Raw genomic sequence first — 23,302 nt, 5'->3', positions numbered from 1 at the left:
TATCTCTCATTAACAATGCATTGCAAAACCTCTTGGCAGTAAGAAAAGAGAAAAAATTATTTAAATAACCTGATTTTGATTTTCAAAATTGAAGAATTCTACACACTTGTGCATTTAGAATTATTAAATAAATAACAACAGTTCAAATCACACTCACATAAAACAAATAAGACTGTATTTTCCTATTCATTAAAAAATTATAGATTTACAAAGTTTGATGTATGCTTATAAATATATTAATTAAAAAATAACATCTATACATGTAAGAAATCTATGAATACATTGTTAATTTAAATATTATATAAATCTCTTTGCTTTAGATAAATGCTACTCCCTATTTTTTATTGTTTAATGTTTTCAATTGGCAACCTCTAAATGTACAGAGCATGCTTACCTAAATATCAGAAAATAAGCAAAATAAAATATTTTAATGTACCTAAATTTTCTGAAATTACTATTTTAAAACATTATAAAGCTAAAAAAAAAAAAATCCTCAACATCTAATGTGGGTACTGTAGGAAAAAAGTTATTGTTAAAAGCCTTACCAGACTCTTAGCTAGAAACACAGCAAATTAAAAAAAAATAAATTTTGAGACTGCTACTTGAAATTTTAAAACATGAAACAAAGCATATATTTAATATTTCCAATATATTAAAGAAAAATAGTAGTGTTAGCCTATGTAATTTAGATCTCTAACTAGATGAATATAGAATTCAAGATTTCTAAGTATATATACCATTAAATTTAATTGATTGCAAAGTAGTTGACATTCAAAAATTTAACTTAATAGCATTCAAAGTCATCATCTAACTCCATGGAGCTTAACCATATTTAATCATGTAAACATTCTTGGATCATCAAATCCATGAGTACCCACGTTGAAAGTAATTTAGTCAGTATCAGGCTCGTGGGTGTTTATAACTCATAAGCTGGAGCTTAGTGAACCAGGATATTGGTTAGCATTATTCAAATGGGGTGTCTTAAGATATACATATGCAAGCCCAAGACAATAAACAGGAAATTAGAAAGGTAAGCAAAGGTAAAGTGCACAATAAAATCAAAGTTGATGGGTCAGAAACAAGAAATGCAGATAAGAATGAGAGTCTGAGAAATGTAATACAAGCAGCCAGTGGCCAGGAACTCGAGATAACAAGCAAAAAGGCACAAGAATAGACACACAGAACCAAGAACTTGATCATTGGGCCTATGCTCTGTTCCGAACAGGATAGTTCTTGATTATCACCTTCCTGAGCCAGAATTGGTTCCAAGGCTAATATGTGCCCTGGGCTGATAAGGGTCGATGAGAAGCAAAGATATACATAAAACAGAACTGTCACCTCATTGCTCCCTAAGAATAGAGTATGTAGTAGTAGTGAGAAAAGCTCTTTTTAACATTTGTTATGATTTTGACAAACCCCAAAATTTACATGCTAGCACCAAAGGCATGGAAAATATTTTTAAGAATGCCTGAATTTAAGAATATGCTTTTGACCATCAAGTATGCGTGTATGTATTAGCTTTTCAACACATATGTAGTCATAACTTCCATAGCTTTCACATCTACAACTTTATGGTAATAAAACAGAAGGAAATGTTGATGTGGAAATACTTAACTCCAGAGTAGCACTGATTAATGAGTGTAGTTAAGTGAAGAAAATCAGGACTTTGTAAGTCAGGGCTTTAACAAAAATTTACCCCCCAAAAGCTCCCCCCAAAACACTTACGATAGACCAAAAAAAAAAAATCTAAACCTGATCCAATTGTCTTAGAAAACATATAAAACTTGCACACTGTGTAAGATCATCTAGCATCACAGCTGCTTCACAAACGAGTCCCATCGCTCTTGCCACTTTTATCTGTGAAGTTCAATTCAATGTGGTTGAAAGCAGGATTATCAGTTCCACCATCTTCTATCGGATGAGATTTATAGCTTAAAACTCGTTTCTTCTGAAAGAAAATGTTAACATGGTGATTACAAAAAAATATATATTCATTCATGCAATTCTAAATGATTGTTACTACTACTTTTCTTTCACTAAGTCAGCTTTGTAGTCTATTGAGGGAGAGATGTACAACAAAAATTGATCACCAAACAGGGCGAACACCTTCCTCATCCATCAGAGTTCAAAAGTCTGAAGACCAACTAGTAGTCTATCTAGGTGATAAAAGCAGTCTTACTAATTTGAGGAAAAAGAAAGCTAACTTACTTTCTTAAAAATGTCAAAATTGGATAAAACATCCTCTTTGGTCAATAGAAATCTGTGGTCTATGTTTTGTTTTCTTCCTCCTGAAAAACATATAAATTATTTACATTGTTAAAAAGATAACTAGAACCACCCAGTGACAGTCCATCATACAGGCATTTAACTTGTACACATTCAACTCTACGTGCTCATAAAACTCAAAGAGAATGTGAACCTTCTAAATAGTGCTGGACTTCAGTCGGTCTCACGTTCTACAAGGCTCTCACTGTGATATACCTGAGTTCAGTGTTTAAAGATAAATGCAAACCAACTAGAGTCATCTGGCCCAATGCTTGTAGGAAAACTGGTTCAAAAGCATTCTTCGTGATCTACCAATAAAACATCAAACCATATGCCTCTGTTTCAGACGGTAGAGTTGCCTTTCCCCAATTTGGTGGCCATGAATGTAGATGTGTGGGAAGAAATGCAGGAAATTCTGAATTGTTGAATAAATTATTTAAATGAAAATCAATATGGTGATTGGTGTTTGATCCAATTCCTCTCACCTAACGTTTGCTTTATAAAAAATATTCTTTGGTTTGGTGTTTTATTTGTGGATCAAAGAAGATGCTTTCACAACCATGTGGTTCTCAAACTACCTCTACCCAAATCACGTAGGAGATGTACTAGCAGATCCCTGGACTCCAGCCTGGATTAACCCAGTTAAAACCTCTGGGGTGGGGCCACTGAATCTTGGATTTTACCAAATTTTCAAAGTGATTATTATGTCCTCTAATGTTTGAGAACCACAAGTTTAGTGAAAAATACTAGACTTAATTATGGGAGGCTATGCTGTCCTAGAGATGGGATCAACTGTACATTAATTGACTCAACATTGTTGAGTGCCTACCATGTGCTAGAGACCCTACTAGGTGTTTGAGAGGAAGAGATGAATAAAACAGTCACTGCACTCACAGTCTAAGTAGCTGACAGTCTACTTAGGGAATTATTTACCCTACTTTTCTGATGAAGAGCTACACTCATGGTGCACAGTACATGGTTAGGTAAAGCTGAAATGCCCACCAAGTCCGTCTGGCCTGAATTCTTAGATTCTTAGTACCCTACAGTAGATTTTAAAATATATTTCCCAAGGAGTGCCAGGATTTTACATTTCTAGATTTTTTTTCTAATGTGCTCACTGCTGCTGTGGAGTGGGAGTAAGTCATTTATGAAATTCATGAAGTTGAAGTGTTTTTTATCACTGCATGCCTGCTCACCTAGAAAAAGCATTACTTTTTAAAACACAATATATGGTTGTATATGGTTATCAGAATCAAAGCATTTAAGGGGTAAAAAAAGGAGTACTCTGATAGCCCATTCTTAAAGAAAAACAAAAAATGGGTGACTAAGGACCAATGGTCAAATAGTACAAGAAGATTGGTTAGGTGTATTCCAGATCTGAACAATTGGGTTACTGGTGAGAAAAGTTTAAAATCTTCCTTAAAATATATCACAACAGATAAGAGAATAAACCTACTATGCTGGTCATTTTATTTATGAGAAAAAGCACTATCCTTTTTGAAAAGAAAGAGAATAGTTTAAAACAACTGTTTGAGAGATAACAAATAGCTACAGACTTTATTATAAATGTATAATAAATATATTATAATTAATATAATGATGGATATAATTATCTTATCAACAGTAATTATTAACATAATTCATTAATTATAAATACAAGTGTCAGACGTTTAAAAGACAGTGCTGTCCAGGTGCCAAAACACAATGATTGATAGCTGGATTCCTTAAAATGTCACAGTGCTGGTAGCTTTGTAGCATAAGGCAAACCAAGATATCACACATACATGGACAAAGTGTAAGACTTCTAACTAGTTATTACACATTTGAAAAAGAGGACAGTGGAGATGCCTTCTCCTAGTTTGGTTCCTACGGATGTCCACGTGGGAGGGGATGTACAAAATTAGAGAGCCCAGCACTTTTCACTAACTCCACACTACTGCCCTGGTCTGAGCCACTGGGACAGCTCACCTGAATTACTGCAATAGCCTTCTACCTGCCCTCCTTCCCTTACAGACTATTCTCAAGACGGGATCAGAGTGCTCCTTTGAGAATTATTGGAAAAGTAATTGAAAAAGTATCCCATGTAGCAGACCTAAAAGACACAAAGATGGACAATTGGAGAGAAAAGATAAGAAAATTAGAAGAACGGTCCAAAATCTCAAACATTTGACTAATAGGAGTTTCCAGAAAGAGAAAATTAGAAAATGGCAGGAAATCACAAAAGAAATAATGCAGGAAAATGCCCTCAAACTGAAGGACCTGGGCCTTCAGATTCACAGGACCCCACTGAGAGCCTAGGACAAAGCAGCCACTGTGAAATGGGTCATGTGCGAAGGTCAACAGGTAGCATGGCATTCACATTCTCAACGGCAACATGGTAAGCTAGAAGAGCTGGTGCAGTGTCGCGACGCAAGAGCATGAAATGTTGGCAAAAAGTTCAGGTCATCTAACTTTTTCACGCAGCCTTTTCAGCACTTCCAATAGTAAACTTGGCTTACTGTTTGTCCAGGTGGTACAAATTCATAATGATTCATCCCTCTGGTATCAAAAAAGGTGAGCAAGATCGTTGCAATAAGTTTGAGAACTTAATTGTTAGACCTCGTAGAGGTAAATACAGCAATAGTAGTGTTTATAGTTACCTGTTGGTAGGCTGATAAGCATTCCCACGAATAATGTTACCAAGGTTCCAAGAGCGCTGAAGTATAGATAGGAAATAGAATACCAGTTATCCACCAGTGGAGTCCTAAGAGAGAGCAGAAGCAGAACCATAAGATTTCATGTAATGCTACTAGCAACTAAGAGTATGTGTCAATAATCCTCACAGCAGTGTCAAAATACAATACTTAATAATGTTTTAAATGGCATAATCTGCTATCCTAATTTTATCTTATTGGATCAGGTCAAGGGCTTAACCTTGACCATATACTATAATACTAAATGTCCATGTGTATTCCTTCAAGTCTGCTTTATTTGCCATGCATGGTTCTTGTCATTGGAAAGTCTACCATAAACAAGGTAGATAAGACTCCTGCCCTCATAAAGTTTACATTCTAATGGGAAGAGAAATACAATAAACAAGTAAACTAATAAATATAATAATTTCCACTGTTGGAAAGTGCTATACGGAAAACAAAGCAAGGTAGTGTGGCATTAACAGGGTGGAAAGAAGGAACTACACTCTAATGTGGAGTCAGGGAAAGCCTGTGTGAAGAAGGGACATTTACCTGTGATCTGAATAACAAAAAGTTCTTACCAAAGCATTCTAGACAGAAGTAAACACCAGCTGACCAAAGCACAGTGCGCAAGTACTGGGAACTTAAAAAATAAAAACTGAATCTGGGTCATTGACACCCAGAAGCTACGCAACCAAAGGGTATCTTACTTCATCTTCAGCTGTGTTGTTCCCTCCTCTTGTACACTAGCGATACTGAACTACCACATTGAATTACGTGTGGTTTCCTAAGGTGCCATCTGGCTTTGGGACTTCATGCCTTTGCATATGTTGCTTTTCCATTTTGCAATCTACATTCCTCCTTCCGTTTTTCCCTCTGTCCAACCTGGATCACCTGATGAACTCCTGCTCATGTAAGACTCCTCTAAGAAGGTTTCCTTGACTCCACCCAGGAATAGTTAGGCTCTTCCTCCTCCTGGCTCTCAGGATGGCCTATGAATACCGCTTATCACAAAAAAATTGTTTATTTTCTTGTCCAACTTTCCTCCTGGTCATTTTCTGTGACAAGAATGATTTTCCAGACCTTTTCTCTCTAGCCAACCTCTGCATTCTTCAAGTAGTACTATGTCTCTCGTGCTAACCTGTACTCCAACTTTGTTTATATTCATTCTATTAACAATTATGTATCAAGTATTTATTAGCTGTTTACCATATGCTGGTCTGAGCCAATAAATATGTACCGTGCTTATTGAGTTAATTGTTTTGTGTATATTGACACATTCTCTCCAGCTAAATTATAATTTCCTATAAGGCAGGAACCACAGAGAATGGGAGGGGAAAATTTTCCATGAGTATTGTATAAACGGCCAGCCCAGGACTGAGTACGTAGTTCATGCTCAAAAGTTCTTGTTTATTAGCTATTTTATAAATAAGCTAACATATAAAAGTGATTATTATGGTACCAGGCACACAGTAAACCTCAGCTAATCTATTTGTTTCAGGAGTCCAAATAACTATTTTGTCTTAGATTCTTATGTTAAAAGAGACATTTACATAATCAGGACAAATGCTGAGGAAAACTGTGAAACAATCACCTCCTGAAAGTCCTCCCATTTGCTCTTCCATTAATCTTTTCTCCCCTTCTGACTCTCCCTAATGACTTCCTGACATCCCCATTAGTGCTTTCATGCTTGTCCAGACTGCTCCCTGCGTTTCGTTACCCCTCTCCCCATAGCAGGGCACCTAGTTAAACCTCCCCCAAATATGCTCCAGGTCTGGAATGACTTTTCTCTCTCCCCATACAGAGTTTACCAGCCTTGAACTCCCACCAGCAAGAATTCTCATAGCTGAAATCCCTCCAGGACATGAACCACTAATAATAATGGTCACATTTCTTTTCTCAGGAGTGTGTCCATTTTAAGAGGGAGGTACTATGTCTTGACCCAAAGGGAATGATTCTCTAATGGTTTCATTCTAGGCAAGATGGAACCGGGGCAATACTTTGGGGACAGTGGCCTTATTTTGCATTCCTTGGACATAACTATGGCGTTTATGCTTTGAGGCCAGACATTTATACAGTTGACTCTCGAACAACATGGGGGTGGGGGCGCCAACCCCACCCCCCGCACAGTAGAAAATCTACATATAACTTTTGATTCCCCCAAAACTTAACTACTAATAGCCTACTGTTGACCCGAAGCCTTAACAATAACATAAAGAATTGATGAACATATATTTTGTATGTTACATATATTATATACTGTATCTTACAATAAAGTAAACTAGAGAAAAGAAGATGACATTAAGAAAATCAAAGGAAAAGAAACTATATTTACAGTACTGTACATATTCATTGAAAAAAATCCACATATGAGTGGACCCACACAGTTCAAACTAGAGTTGTTCAAGGGTCAACTTTATACCCACTAAAGAAAGCCTTGCCCTTACATCCACGATACAATTAAATACCCATCTACCAACCAATTTATATCATTTCATGAAATCAGACATCAGTATCGAAAAGCTCCAAAGTGTACTACTGCATACTGAAAACGCTAGCAGAAAGATCACAGGTGCAACTCATTGCTTGTTCTCTAAAGATTTGGAATCTTTAAAATTAAACAAATAGCAATTTCCAACATATTTAGATAATTGCAGCTTTTAGTCAGTAAGGCTATACAAGCAACGTTTCTTTTATAACTGAGCTTTTCCTTTTGTTAGGTTGGTGCAAAAGTAATTGCGGTTTAAAAGGTTATAAATAATTGTAAAAACCGCAATTACTTTTGCACCAAACTAATAAAAGTTTTTGAGTTCACAAAGTTTTCATTCAACTAGAACTGGTGTTGGGTAGCATTTACCCATAATGGAATTTTGTTGTTCTTGTTACTATTGAAGTCTTCTCTGGATCTGTAGGTGAGGCAGAAGTTTCTATTGAAGTTAAGAAAATATGCCATTTTTTGCTATTTCTAAACCAAATATTATAGCCAGAAAGCCACATGGACTCTGCTCATTTCAGAATTAGGTATAATCACAGGGCTGCAGGTAAGAAAAAAATTAACTAGGGTTCTCTACCTGTCATATATATATATATATATATATATATATATATATATATATATTTATACATATATATTTAAATATGACATCATAAAGCTTAATTCAATACCTTTCACCACTGTGTACTTGAAAAGCACTGGTAGAAAACGGCACTTCTGTGGTTGACATCCAATCTGTCCCATTGTGTGTGGTATTACAGCCATAAGTTTCAAGGCTTAGTGGCATACTTCTCTCAGGAAGCAGAGGATAAATTTGAGCTCCAATTCCAACCCAGAAAGAAATGACAAATCCAGCCAGCACACCAGTAAGAGCTCCCTGCAAAACAAGAGTGCTTTTAAAAAGGAAAATAACACAGCTTGCTTTGAGATGGAAATTAACATTAGAAGGTCAAAATCAAAATGGTCTAAGCCAAATTTATCAGCTTCCCTCCTAAAACTATTGCCCTTCAAAAGACCCCTGCCTCTTGTCAAGGGCAGCATGGACCCCTGCTCCCTCAGCCCAGAGCCATGGGGACTCTGTAACCCCACCCCCTTTTTCATATCCCTAGCTAGCCAATCACCAATTCCTGCCCATCTTTCTTTTTACATGTCTCATACTTTCGTCCCTTCTACTCTGTTTGATGGCCAGCCCTCTGTTCTGGCCTCGTCATCTCTTCACACCCAAATAACTACAATGCTCCTGTAGTTGACTCCAGACCAATTGTTCCCTCTTTTTGTATTTAATCCGTGAACAGATGGCATGTCATATGAGCAACAGACTACGAAGAAGAAAGCGCACACAGAGTTTACTCCTGTACTTAACATCATACATGACTGTAATTGTGCTGCAGGGTAATTAGGGGGAAAATAGCAAGCAGTTTTCACAAGTGACGGCAACAACGCATACAACCAAACCAAATATTTCTAAAGATAAATGAAGACATCCTCTCTGAAGATACTTGGTTTCCCAATCTGTGGAAGACGTATTTGGGCCCCCTGCTTGTGCTTTTTACCAGTGATCCAGGTGTTCTGCCAGCCTTTGAATGATATGAGACCTAATTCCAAATGATGAGGACAGAAGCAAACCAAAATACACAAAAGGAGCTGGGAAGCCCCTCCTCTGTGGTGGAATTTCCCCCCTTTCTCTAAATAGGGGGGCCTGTGCCTTGGGCTCCACATAGAGAGGAGGGGGAGAATATCTGCAGTAAGGGGGAAACATAAGCAGAATCATGGGGTAGACACAAACAAACAAACAAACAAACAGTGTGTTGGTGGAAGAATGAGAAGGCTACTGACCAGATCAGAGGATTTATATTGGGAACAAAGACTGTGAGCTCTTTCCTTAAGCTGTGAGCCCCTGAAAGCAGAATTAGGTTTCTTTATTTTTGAGGCCCCAGCACTTACCATTGCACTGGGCATATTGTAAGTACACAATAAATACTTTTGAACACTATAAGGTTGGAATAATAGGGTGACCAGCTGTTGACAGGCCAGATTTGCTTAGTCTTAGCACTGTACATGACTTGGTCAAGGGTACATAAAATTACAAAACCCATGAGGGCAGAAATATTCAGTGCTCTCTACTCCCAGGGTAGTTCTAGGCCCATGGATATTCACTGAACGAATGAATGAATGATTGAATGCGAGGGAGGGAAGGAAGGAGAAAAAGAGGGAGGATAAAAAGCAAAGGAAGGAAAGGATGGAAGGAGAGAAAGAAGGAGGGAGAGAGGGAAGGAAAGAGGGAAGGAGAGAGTGAGAAAAGGAGGAAGTCCACTCCAAGGTAAAGGTAGATATTCCTCTAGTGAAAAATGTGGATATAGTAAAAAGAGGTACTTCCCCCTTTTATAAAAATAGTAATCTTACTTCCCTGAAAAAGTGCATGTTGGACCTAGTCATCTACAGTTTTTCTGGAGGCAACTCATGGTGGAAATAAATGTCAAAAACCAAAAGTCAGTCTTTTAAAAATTTTTCATGCACTCAACAAATCACTATGCATTTCATAATACAAAGAGTCTAATCAAAGCTTTAACATTCTGAGGTAGGCACAAACCAGTCTCTCATTATAATTACTTTCTACCAAACTAGCTTTTTGTATGATACTTCATTGAGAATTATTATTATTTTTTTAATGTTTATTGGGGTGACAATTGTTAGTAAAGTTAAATAGGTTTCAGGTGTACAATTCTGTATTACATCATCTATATATCACACTGTGTGTTCACCACCCAGAGTCAGTTCTCTTTCCACCACCATATATTAGATCCTTTTTACCCTTATTAATAATAATAATGACATAAAGCCCATATTAGTATCTGCCTTACTAATTCTTAATGCATTATGAGGAAAATGGAATTCTCATGTAAAGTCATAGTTCTACGGTTATTCTACATTTGTCTGAAACAACCATATACATTAGCAGTTTTTCCCAAACTTCATCTGATAGCAGGACCGAACCAGTGGACTTTCTTCTGACTTTCAGAGAAATAATTTCAATTTTTATTTATTCCAAACAAAATTTAGTTCTTTGAAGTACAGATATATCTTTGTAGAAGAACAGAGATATGCCCTCTTTTGGATACTATTCCCAATTATGGTCACCCCTTTAGGGCTAGAACCATGTTGTTGGAGATATAGTTTTCAATATGAAAAGTAGAAACTTTTTGGCCAAAGTGGTGAGATCTTATTGCTACTCTTTGCTGTATTCTGGATATTCACAGGTATCCTCAGTTCTATTGCCCTTAAATATCTCAACTATGAGGCTGGCAATCTCCTTCTTTAAATGCTAATGATTAATGTTTAAGAAGGGCACAAAGATAAATGCACAAGAAATGTTGCCCTTTAGCTATATTGTGAATATTCGAAATTGCACTATATTGTTCTGACAGTTTCCATTTAGCTTCGACACATGCAGGGTCCCAGTGCAAAGTACTTCATTGAACACCCCAGCCAAGTCGATATGAGTAATTTAAGTCATTGAAACACGTCACTAATGACAGATATCATAGGAACTACATCTTTACAAGTGAGAAAAAAAAAATGGTAGAGCTGTTACTGTATTTGAGACCGCAAACTTTATACATATTCATTCTTTGTACTTACAATTGAGTTGGCGAAGGGAACCAAAATGCCCAAAGTAAACAAGCCCAGAAGTGGTCCACCGACCATGCCAAATATGCTGAGTGCTGCCTACGAAAATGATAAAAAGTCAGCAATTAGGAATGTCGAAGCCAAAGTTAAAGTGTTTCCAATTGATTTCATTAGGATGAGGATTTAATGTCTCTAGCCTCCTCCTGAAAAACATGGCAGTCTTGTCACTGGTGAAGAGATCGTTAGAACTTGGAAGCTTTTGCTTCTCAGTCTCAAGTATCTATATGTTCTTTCAGGTACCCGTAAGAAGGGCAGTAAAATGTAAGGAAGGTGGAACATCATGAGACAATGGGAGCACCTATATGAATGCTTAAGTCAAGAGTGATTACCACTCTTCCGGGCCTTGTTCTTGCAGAAGTTAATAATCAATCACATCATTCTTTGGTGCTTTGATAGTCGCAACACCTCCTCCTCTGCAGGTACTTCCTCCACTGAAGTCTTGAACTCCTCTGCATCATCCATGAGGGTTGGAATCAACTTCTCCCAAACTCCTGTTCATGTTGATATTTTGACCACTTCCCATGAATCACAACTGTTTTTAATGGCATGAAGAATGGTGAATCCTTTCCAGAAGGTTTTCCATTTACTTTGCTCAGATCCACCCAAGAAATCACTACCTATGGTATTTATCACCTTACAAAATGTATTTTTTCAATAGTAAGATTAGAAAGTCACAATTACTCCTTGATTAATGGGCTGTGGAATGAATGTTGTATTGGCAGGCAGGAGAACAGTAATCTCGTAAATCTCCATCAGAGGTCGGGGGTGACCAGGTGCATTGTCAGTCGTAGGAATGTTTTGGAAGAAATCTCTTTCTCTGAACAGTGGTCTCATCTCAACAGTGGGATTAAAATATTCAGTAAATCATGTTGTAAACGTATGTGCTGTCATCCAGGCTTTGCTGCTCCATTTATATAGCACAGGCAGAGTAGATTTAGCCTAATTCTTAAGACCCTTAGGATTTTGGGAATAGCAAATGAGTATTAGCTTCAACTTAGTCACCAGCTACATTTTCCTCTAACCAGAGAGTCAGCCTGTCCTTGGAAGCTTTGAAGCCTGGCACTGACTTCTCCTCTCTAGCTATCTATCATTTCTATTATATTGTCATCTTTTTCCAATATAAGGCTGTTTCAGCTACACTAAGAATCTGTTGTTTAGTGTAGCCACCTTCAATACTTAGCCAGATCTTCTGGAAAACTTGCTGCAGCTTCTACATCAGCACTTGCTGCTTCTCATAACTTTCATGCTTTGGAGAAGGCTTCTTTCCTTAAGCCTCATAAATTAACCTCTGCTAGCTTCAAACTTTTTTTCTGCAGCTTCCTCACCTCTCTCAGCCTTCATAAAAGTGAAGAGAGTTAGGTCCTTTCTATGGATTAGGCTTTGGCTTAAAGAATGTTGTGGCTGGTTTGATTTTTCTCCAGCCCACTAAAAATCTTCTCCATATCAGCATATCACGTGTTCAGTGGAGTAGCACTTTTAATTATCTTCGAGAATTTTTCCTGTGCATTCACAACTCAGCTAACTGGTGTAAGAGGCCCAGTTTTCGGCTTATCTCGGCTTTCCATATGCCTTCCTCACTAAAATTAATAATATCTAGGTTTTGATTTAAAGTGAGAGATGTGCAACTCTTCCTTTCACTTGAACACTTAGAGGACACTGTAGTGTTATTAAGTGGCCTAATTTCAATATTGTTGTGTCTCAGGGAATAGGGCAGCCTGAGTAGAGGGATGAAGATGAAGGAGCGACTGGTCAGTGCAACAGTCAGAACAGACGCTTTTATTGATTACGTTTGCCATATTACATGGGTACAATCTGTGGCACCCCAAAACAAAATAGTAACATCAACAATCACTGATCACAGATCACCATAACAAATATAATAATGGAAAAGTTTTAAATATTGCAAGAATTACCGAAATGTGACACAGAGACATGAAATGAGCAAATGCTGTTGGAAAAAATGGTGCAGACAGATTTGCTTGAATTAAAATCATACAAAATGTATGTTTTCTGACCACATTGAAATGAAACATTGAAATGAAATGAAATCAATAGCAGAAAGGAAACATAAAAATCTCCAAACACTTGGAAAATAAATAACATACTTTTAAATAAGCCATTGGTCAAAATGACATCTCAAAGAAAATTTGAAATTACAAATTAAAAAGAAAATACAGAAGTTGTGGGACACATCTAAACCATTGCTGAGAGTAAACTGTTTAGCAATAATTATACACATTATAACAAAGGAAAACTGTCAAATAAGGAAAACTCTCAAATCAGTAATCTAGGATTCTAGTTCAAGCAGAGCAAAATAAACCCAAGGCAATCAGAAGGAAGAAAATAATAAAGATAAGAGCAAAAGTCAATAGTTGAAAACAAATAAACAAAAAGCCCCAGAAAAATCAATGAAATAAGGTGCTAGTTCTTTGAAAATATCAATGAAATTAACATACCTCTAGCAAGACGAGAGAGAGGCAGAGAGACAAAGAGAGAGACAAAGAGAGAAGACAAAATTACCAATATTAGAAATGAAACAGGGGTTATCACTATAGACCTGCAGACAAAAAAAGGATAATAAGGGAATGACTAATTCTCCACACATAAATTTGGCAACTTAGGTGAAATAGACTAATTCCTTGAAAACACAAACTACCACAATTCACCCATTATGAAACATAATTTGAATAGCTCTATAACTATTAAGGAAATTGAATTCATAATTTTAAAGCACCACAAAATGAAATCTCCAGGTTTAGATGGTTTCACTAGAGAATTCTACCAAATATTTAAAGAATATAATTAACACCAATTTTACACAATCTCTTCCAGAAAATAGGAGAGACTTTTCCCAATTTATAATTTATATTATAAAGTGAGTATGACTCTGATACCAAAATCAGACAAAGACAGTGGAAACACACATGTACACACATAACCCACAAAAACAAAATAGCAAAAAATCCCTACAGATGAATATTTTTCATAAATATAAATATAATAATCCTTAACAAAGTATTAGAAAATAGAATTCAGCAATATAGAAAAATAGCTATACTCCATGACCAAATGAAGTTGATTCCATATAGGCAAGGCTGGTTCAACATTTGAAAATCAATCAATATAAGCTACCATATCAACAAGCTAAAGAAGAAAATCACATGATTAGATCAATTGATGCATAAAAAGTATTTGACAAAATTCAACACTCATTCATAATAAAAACTCTCAGAAAAATAGAAATAGAGGAGAGTTTCCCTAACTTAGTGAAGTGCATGAACAAAAAACCTATAGCTAACATTATACTTAAGAGTGAAAGACTGAATGCTTTCTCCACTCAGATAGGAAAACGGGAAGGATTACACTCTCACCACTCTTATTCAACATGATGTGGAAGCCAAAGCCAGTGCAATAAGAAAATAAGAGGTATATAAACAGATTGGAAAGAAAAAATTAAACTGTCCCTATTTGAAGATAACATGATTAAGTATGTGGAAAATCCCAAAAACTAATAGGGAAATTCAGCAAGATCACAGGATATAAGATAAATACAGAAAAATCAATTGTATTTCTATATATTAGTGAACACATGGGCATGGGCATCAATATTAAAAATACAATACCATTTATAATCACTCAAAAATTAAATGCTTAGGTGTAAATCAAACTAAATATATACAGGACTAGTATAATGAAAATTGCACAATGGTGATGAAAAAAATCAGAGAATATAAATAAATGGACAGATCGACTATGGATTAAAAGTTTCAGCATAGTAAAGATACAATCTTCTCCAAACTGATACACAGGTTTAATTGTAATCCTATCAAATTTTAGAAAGATTTTTAGATATAGAGATTACTCTAAACTTTATATGGAAAGGGAAAGGAACTAGAATGTCTAAACAATTTTGAAATATAAGAATAAAGTCTTCTAAAGAATATAAGAATTCAGTCTTCCTGAATTCAAGACTTATTATAAAACTATGGTAATCAAGACTATGGTACTACCAAAGGATAGACACATAGATCAATGGAGTAGAATATACAATCCAGAAATGGTCCACAGAAATATGCCCAAATGATTGTTGACAAAAGGTTCAAAGGCAATTCAATGGAAGAAAGATAGCCTTTTCAACAAGTGGTACTGGAGCAATCGGACATCCATGAGGGCGAGGGGGGAAGAATGTCAACCTAAGTCTCACACTTTACACAAAAATGAACTCTAAATGGATCACAGACATAATTATAAAATGTAAAACTCTGAAACTTTTAGAAAGGGAACATAAGAGGAAATCTTCAAGAGCTGGGGCAAGGCAAAGAGTTCTTAGACTTGACATCAAAGGCATGATCCATAAAAAAACAACTTAATAAATTAAATTTATTCAAAATAAAAATAACTTTTGATCTGTAAAAGACCCTGTCAAGAGGGTGAAAAGATAAGCTACAAAGTGAAAAAAATATTTGTAAACTACATGTCTGACAAAGAGCTCTTATCTAGAACATATAGAAAACACTCAAAACTCAACAGTAAAAATAACAAACAATTCAATGAGAACCTGAGCAAAAGATAAGAGATATTCTATGAAAGAAGATATACAGTTGGTAAATGACTGAAAAAAATGTTTAACGTCATCAGCCATTAAGGAAATGCAAATTAATACCACAATGAGAAATCACTACACACCTATCCGAACGGCCAAAATAAAAACTAGAGTTATTACTAAATGTTGGAAAGTATGTTAAGAAACTGGACCGTTCATACATGTTAATGGTATAAAAATGGTGCAGTCACTCTGGAAAATAGTTTGTCAGTTTTCTTTAAAAGTAAACATGCAACCGCCACTCAGCAATTGCACTCTTGGGCATTTATTCCGGAGAAATGACGACTTAAGTTCACACAAAAACCCATACATGAATGCTTATAGTAGATTTATTCATAGTAGCACAAAACTGGAAGCAACCCAAATGTCCCTTCAACAAGTGAGTGGTTAAAAAAAACTGTAGCACATCCATACCAAAGAATACTATGCAACAATAAAGAGGAACCAACTGTCAATACACCCAACAACCTGGATGAATTCCAGAGAATTATGCCGAGTGAAAAAAGCCAATCTCAAAAAGTTATGTACTATATGATTCCAGTTATATAACATTCTTGACATGACAAAATTATAGAACTGGAGAACAAATCAGTGATTGCCATAGGTTAAGCAGGAAGTCGGGGCAGAGAGAGAAGTGGGTGTGGCTATAAAAGGGCGATGTGAGGGATTCTTGTGGTGATGGAAATGTTCCATCTCTTGTCGATATCCTGGTTGCGATAGTGTACTCTTCTTTTGTGAGATGTTATTGAGGGAAACCAGGTAACGAGTATATGAGATCTCTGTATTACTATTTCTTACAATTGCATGTAAGTTTACAGTTATCTCAAAATAGAAAGTTAAAGCCAAGTTTTAAGAATTTAGTCCTCTGTTCCTGGCTATGTCTATGTGTAGATATATATAAAGAAGTCTGGAAAGATGGTCACATCAACATTAAAAATAAAAAGAAGAATTTAGTGATTATGACTCAAAGTTTTGAGGGTCAACTCTTACCTGTAACAAAGCTCCCATTAGCGATGCCAGTGCAGCCATTCCAATACACAGGACTCCAAACAGCACACCTAGATGGGTGACATAAAAGCCAGTGTAAAGGCTAGATCCAGAGGATTAGAATTCTCAATAGAATAAGCTACCACACCTTTGATTCAAAGTGAGTAACATGACTGTGGTAAAGAATGACCGCGTACATCAGAGCCAGCAAAAAAGGAGGGGGAGGGGTGTTTTCCTACAGGATCAGCAATGTGTAAAGAGGTAAGAAAACCTTGATATTGTGTCCAAGGATTAATTACAACATCAGGTTATATAACAATCCCTAGAATTAACTATAAGGATTTTAATGTGAAGAACTATTGTTATTCATCTAAGCCTCCATCAACATTTTTTTGTAAAGGGAGGCTCAGGTCTCTGTTTTCCGTTTGGGAAAAATAGGACACAATTCAGCTCTGCTCTGCACAACATTGGTGGGGGAGGAGAGTAATACACATTGGAAATTGGAGTCTTCTGATTGTAAGTGTTCATTTCTCCTGGAAAGTGTCAGTCCCCACCAGGATATGGTCTCGGTCCATTAGCCCTCTCATAATCTCCATCAACAGACCCAACCCTTTCCTGTTAAACTAGGAAAGAAAGGCAGCTTCAAGGAGAGTGCTTCTACTAAATTGTTTTCCCCAAACTTGTTTATAGAAATTCCCAAGCCACCACTGGTGGTCTGATTATGGGACTTTTTTATTTTATTTTTTTTGGTCTTTTGGCTTTCAGTATTTTCCAGATTTTCCCTAAGTACATGTTTTATTGTTTAAGTGATAGGAAAACTCCCCCTGACACACACCAATTTTATTTTTAATGGCTTTCATTCAGCAAAAATCACAAGTCAGTCAATAACATTAGTGTATTCATTAGATTAGTATGTTATTCCTATGTTACTTATATTTACCCTCACATCTTTGTGAAGTATATTAAGGAAATAATCTTATTGCATCTAAATGGAAAATCTTACATTAATTTTTTGCAAAGAGCTCTTATTGCAATTATTTTTTATGCCTCTGAATCCTAAAATAAATAATATTTCCAACATATTTAATTTGATTCTTCTCCATTTGATAGCTCATGAACTGTCCTTGTAGTGGATTCTGATATTCAAAGTCATTGGAAACACATTCAAATCATCTGCTGTGTTCTTCTCTGTGATATCCTTACTGTAAATATCTTGAGGTAATAATTTAATATAAATCTCTCTATTAATCATCATCAGCATCATTCTTTGAGCACCAGCTACTGCCTCTTGTTTTATATGCATTATCTCTAAACCGCATAGTAGCCCTGCAAGGTGAATTATTTTTCTTCCTCTTTTCCATATAAGGAATCAGAGGCTCAAACGGGTTGTTTGCTCAAGCCTAACAGTGAGCATACTGATGAAGCAAGATTGGGTTTAACTGGTTTCAAAAGCTTCTATTCATTCCACTAAACCACCCCCTTTCAATAACCTCGCAATGAGCCAGTCTAAATACTCTTCAGGAAGTATTGTATCATTCTGAAATTATGCTCCAGGATTAAAACTGGGTACATGATAAAATGATGCAATGCTGTTTAAATTTAGGGGACAATGAAGAATACGGGAATAAATTAAGTACTTATTCCAGGCAATAGTTATGACAATTACATTACAGAATTATGGCTCAAAACAGAGTACCTTTACAATTTCTTTGAAAGTCTATGAGTGTTACTCTGCTGAGGTTTAGAACCGTTAGCCCTCTCATAAAGTTTAGCTGGTCGTTCATTCCAAAACATGTATACCCAAGATGTCAAAATAAAGAAGGAAGTACACTAGGCAGATTTCTTTGAGACAGATATTACATTTGGGACACCTGGGAACTAGAGGCCTTTAAACCTTTCATTTGAGCTGATATTTAACCCCTGATAATGTTCTATAATCTAAGAATAGAAGTTGAGCTTTCCTTGCACAATTTTATAGACTATCTCCAGGACAGCGTACGTGTGCAGACAGAACAACCAATCAAGTCAGGTCAAAAATCATGATGCTCTGTTTCTTTATCTTCAGTTCATAACACACAGACTATTACCTTAAACTGACAGCTCGCTCCTTCTCAGGTAATATAGAAAAAGTGTGGCTCTTGGTTCCAAACTAAGGATATTTCTTAAAATTGAATTCTAAAGTTGAAAAGGATTGAATTTTTTTCTGTGGTTAAGAATTTTAACAGATTTGGGTTAAGACGAAGGCAGGAAAGGAAAAGTAAGTAAGACTCCTAGAAATTGTTCTTTGTGGTCCCTGACAATTAACTGTTTGACATGTCTCCCAAATCTTGATGGCAAAGTCACAGGCACACCTATGTATATATATTTACACTCAGAGGTTCTTCCTCTGTGTCTTCCATGGAAAAGAATTGCTGGTATATCTAAAAATCATCTCCCAGAGCTAACACGGAATTGTGAAAATGGAAACTTACTCAGTCCTTGGGAAATCCAAGAGAGAGACTTTTCTGACAGTGATTTGAAGCGAGGTTTGACTAGATCTTCCAGAGTTACTGCTGCTAAGGCATTAATACTGGAGGACACTGTGCTGTAAGGGAAAGTAAAATTTTTGTTACAATGTTTTAATTTTAATCATACTTTAGGTGGGAAGGAAAAGGGAAAAAACAAATTGTTAATTCTGAAACATAACCAGATTTCTACTATATTATTTTTAGTGATCTTCCGGGAAACTCTTATCCAAGTAAGATTCAGGCAACATCCATAGGCTTAATAGAGAAAAAGGATAATTTAATGTTGCTTCCATTTTGCAATTACTACTCAGTGCCTATGGAAAACATCTACATAGATTATGCAGAATTTTTAAAAAGTATTTTATTAGTTTCATGTGTACAAAATACTGTAATAGTTAGACGTTTATCATTTATACCCCACACAAAGTGATAACCCCCCTCCCCCGATTTACTATCCCTCTGACATTGCACACAGCCATTACATTTCCACTGTCTCTATTCCTTATGCTGTATTCCACTTCTTGTGACCATATATATATACATATATATAAAATTATAGTTAACATTCATTATTATTCAGCTTCAGTATTATGCAGTATTATTATATAATGATTTCAAAACATAGTTTTTCTTCGTGCATAGAGAGGATTGCCACGAGTCCTCACTAACATATGCCATAAACATCAGTAATATTAATTTCCTGGTTCCTCACTATCATATCCTGCACATGTTAAGAATTCTGTGGAGCAAACACAGAAAGAAAAGTGCAATGACTAAGTTCAAACACAAAACAAGATTCTTTGGTCAGTGCATATTATTCAGCATGTAAATAGGAGATTTTAATTCTAATTTTCCATTTGACCATGCTTTAGCCACATGTATATTTAAAACGAAGACTATGAGCACCCGTTTTTGATCCTCAGTGAATGCTACCATCAACTGATTATCATAATTGTGACTCTACAGGGTAGGTGACAGTTTATTAGATAGTAGGGACCAAGTTAAAAGTGGGATAACAGACTGCTAACCCATAGAGACAAGAGTTAGACCGACAGAGAGGATACCCGAGTAGGTTGCCTCCTTTGGAGCATCTGTGCCCCATGTCTAGAATTCAGCTTTATCCCCCCAAATATCCAATAACAAAAGAAAGATCTCAGCAGGGAAACCATGTGTTATTAGAGTCAGAGTGCATACCTTAATGTTCCACTGTAAGCACAGGCCACAAAAAGTCCAGGAAGTCCAGGATAATCTTGCAGAATGTCCAGTACCAAATACGGCAAGAGCTAAAAAATTCCAAAAGTTACTCCTGAGTGCTATTTGCTATCAAATATAATTTATTAATGCCTCATTTACCTTGTGTTCTGCAAGAAAGAAAGGTAGCTATTCCACATAACTGAAACTTCTAAATATCTAAAATTAAACTCTTTTTTTTTTTTAACTGCTGAGACTTAAAGAACAGCACAGTAGTTAGGCTTACCACCTCTGGATTCAGACAGACAGATGTGGCTTTTGTTACTTAATTTCTCTAGCCTCAGTTTCCTCATCTGTAGAGTAGGGGCAATAATACTAACCTCATAGAGTTGCTATCGAATTTGAATTAGAAAATCTATATGAAGCTTTTAGTATGGGACATGGAATATAGTATTTTAAATGCTTGATAAAAAGGTAGTTATTCTCATTCTTTGAAATAACAAATCCATTTAAAGGGAACATTTTACACACCTCTGTGCTTAAGTGAGCAACATTCACTTAATTTAACTTTACTTGATGACTCAAAGCTATCCTTGTGAACTTTAATCACTGCCCAGGACTGAAAATGTCTTTATAGCTGCATGAGACAGACTGACAAGTGGAAAGTAACCTCGTTAAATTCCTGAAATGTGCTTCTTTTCACAAAGTTCCTCATACCAACTTGCTTTTTAATAAGTTACTTTTTAAAACTTAAGTATTAAATAAGGATGGGAAGGTATATGATTTCAGCATCATGTTACATGGCAGCCTTTCAGCAAGTTTGATTTTTAAATCAAAAGGGTCCTAAGTGGATAATTTTCCAGAAAAATGTCCTCTCATTTGCAATGAAAGATTATTGATTCCTTCTCCCATAGGGGAGTGTAGAGGACAGGGTCCACCTCATCAGCCTCTTTGATTTCATTTAACAATGGTTTGCTGATGGGACATGGAAGAACATCATCCATTGTTGCCCATGTCTGTTTTGAATTGTTTGAGCAATGCTTCCTCCATGTTCTCCAAAGCTTACTAACTATTCACAGAAAAAGAGACTAGCACTTCTCTCTGTACAAGATTAAGATCTCATTTTTCCAACATATCTTAAAAGTTTAACTTCAAGAGGTATTCTATACATAAGCAAAAGTCAAGTTTCTATTGTCAGTATCATAACAAGATCTAAAATACTCTAACCTATCATCAACTTTTTAAAAATCTTTGGTTTGATATTTCATATTCTGAATAGTCCCCTCAGGTATAGGTAGTATCAACGAGGTAAGACTGATAGAGAAAAAAAATAGTACAACTACATCTAGGCACTGATCCTGCTTCCTTGGAGTGAGCTCCAGCAGAGTGTAGCAGAAATATATCTTCGCATTCCTCAGGTAAAGATTTTGACCTCATCTTCAACTGACTGTGCCTTATTTGTACTGTATCCCCAGTGAAATATTAATTGAATTAACCCGATAACAAACAACACAGTACTGGAAACATCTTTTGAGGAGAAAACCTCTTTCTTTCTCAAAAAATTTAGTATACACTCTCTAAGTGATAGGTGCATGTATGCAAGAGATCCTTGAATGGTTTCTATGACAAGAAGTCTCAAGGTTAGGAAGTTGTAGGGAATTTTTTTCCCCTCAGGGTAAAGGAAAAATATATTAGAAACATTTTTTTAAATCCCTATTGTCTTCATGATACAAACTACAGATGATAAAGATCGACAAACGTCACAAATAATCTTGACTAGGAGGAATATAACGGAAAAGTGCTTCCATGTTCAGTGTAATCATGATTCTTGGATTCTCTGAACAAATAGGAAGGATCTGTTTACCGAAAGGAGGGCATGTGTTAAGATAGGGTTGAGATACGCAGCTCAAGGATGCCCTCTCATTTTCTAATCCCACAAAGTTGTAGTTTGGGGGGGAATATGAGGTCTGACAATTAAGTTCACGAACTTGTTGCAATGATGTTGCTGACCTTTTCTGATATCAGAGGAATTATTCATTATGAATTTCTACCAACTGGACAAACAGTTAACCAAGTTTACTATTTGTGAGTGCTAAAATGGCTGCATGAAAAAGTTAGATGAAAATGACCTGAACTTTTTGCCAACAATTCATGGCTCTTGCATCACGACAATGCACCAGCTCACACAGCACTGTCTGTGAGGGAGTTTTCAGCTAGTAAATAAATAACTGTATTGGAACACCCTCCCTACTTATCTGATCTGGCCCCCAATGACTTCTTTCTTTACCCAAAGATAAAGGAAATATTGAAAGGAAGACATTTTGATGACATTCAGGATATCAAGGGTCATACGACAGCTCTGATGGCCATTCCAGAAGGAGTTCCAAAATTGCTTTCAAGGGTGGACTAGGCACTGGCATTGGTGCATAGCTTCTCAAGGGGAGTACTTCAAAGGTGACCATAGTGATATTCAGCAATGAGGTATGTAGCCTTTTTCTAGGATGAGTTCGCAAACTTAATTGTCACGCCTTGTATGTGATGCATTTGCACCAACATAAAAGTCAGCCTTTCTTCATTCTAATAAATGCCCTGGCTCTTGATTTACAAACGAGTCTTAGAAAATAGTTTTGGAAAGAACTGAGAACAAGAACTCAGGCTTTGGAGTCTGGCAGTCCTGTGTTTGAATTCTAGCTATACTTTCTGAAGGAGGTACATGACACAAAGGTTCAAAGTTAGGATTCTGTTAGCAGGCTGCCTGAGTTTGAATTCTGGCTCCAGGTTTACTAGCTGATTACTTAACTTCTCTGTGTCTCAGTTTCGTCATCTTTAAAAGGGAAATAATCATACAACCTACCTCAGAGTGTAGCTGTAAGGATTGAAAGTTGAAATTTATACA

At 36.2% G+C, this 23,302-nt stretch overlaps 1 protein-coding gene across 1 annotated transcript in view; it reads right to left on the bottom strand.

Annotated features, from left to right (window-relative positions):
* Nucleotides 1-512: 512 nt before the first annotated feature.
* SLC5A8 (solute carrier family 5 member 8) overlaps nt 513-23,302 on the bottom strand; it is a 48,327-nt gene continuing 25,537 nt past the window's right edge. Inside the window, exons 8-15 of the mRNA XM_033117517.1 lie at nt 20,410-20,498; nt 19,180-19,292; nt 16,712-16,779; nt 11,071-11,157; nt 8,103-8,308; nt 4,905-5,008; nt 2,209-2,288; nt 513-1,948 (exon numbers count right to left, since the gene is read on the bottom strand). Of these exons, the coding sequence (XP_032973408.1) occupies nt 1,823-1,948; nt 2,209-2,288; nt 4,905-5,008; nt 8,103-8,308; nt 11,071-11,157; nt 16,712-16,779; nt 19,180-19,292; nt 20,410-20,498 (873 nt within the window). The 3' untranslated portion in view covers nt 513-1,822. The remainder of the gene's footprint in view (nt 1,949-2,208; nt 2,289-4,904; nt 5,009-8,102; nt 8,309-11,070; nt 11,158-16,711; nt 16,780-19,179; nt 19,293-20,409; nt 20,499-23,302) is intronic.

Source organism: Rhinolophus ferrumequinum, chromosome 10, assembly GCF_004115265.2.
Source record: "Rhinolophus ferrumequinum isolate MPI-CBG mRhiFer1 chromosome 10, mRhiFer1_v1.p, whole genome shotgun sequence".
NCBI classification, from domain to species: Eukaryota; Metazoa; Chordata; class Mammalia; order Chiroptera; family Rhinolophidae; genus Rhinolophus; species Rhinolophus ferrumequinum.
The sequence above is the reverse complement of the archived record's forward strand: the minus strand, read 5'-3'. Positions and strand labels throughout refer to the sequence as shown.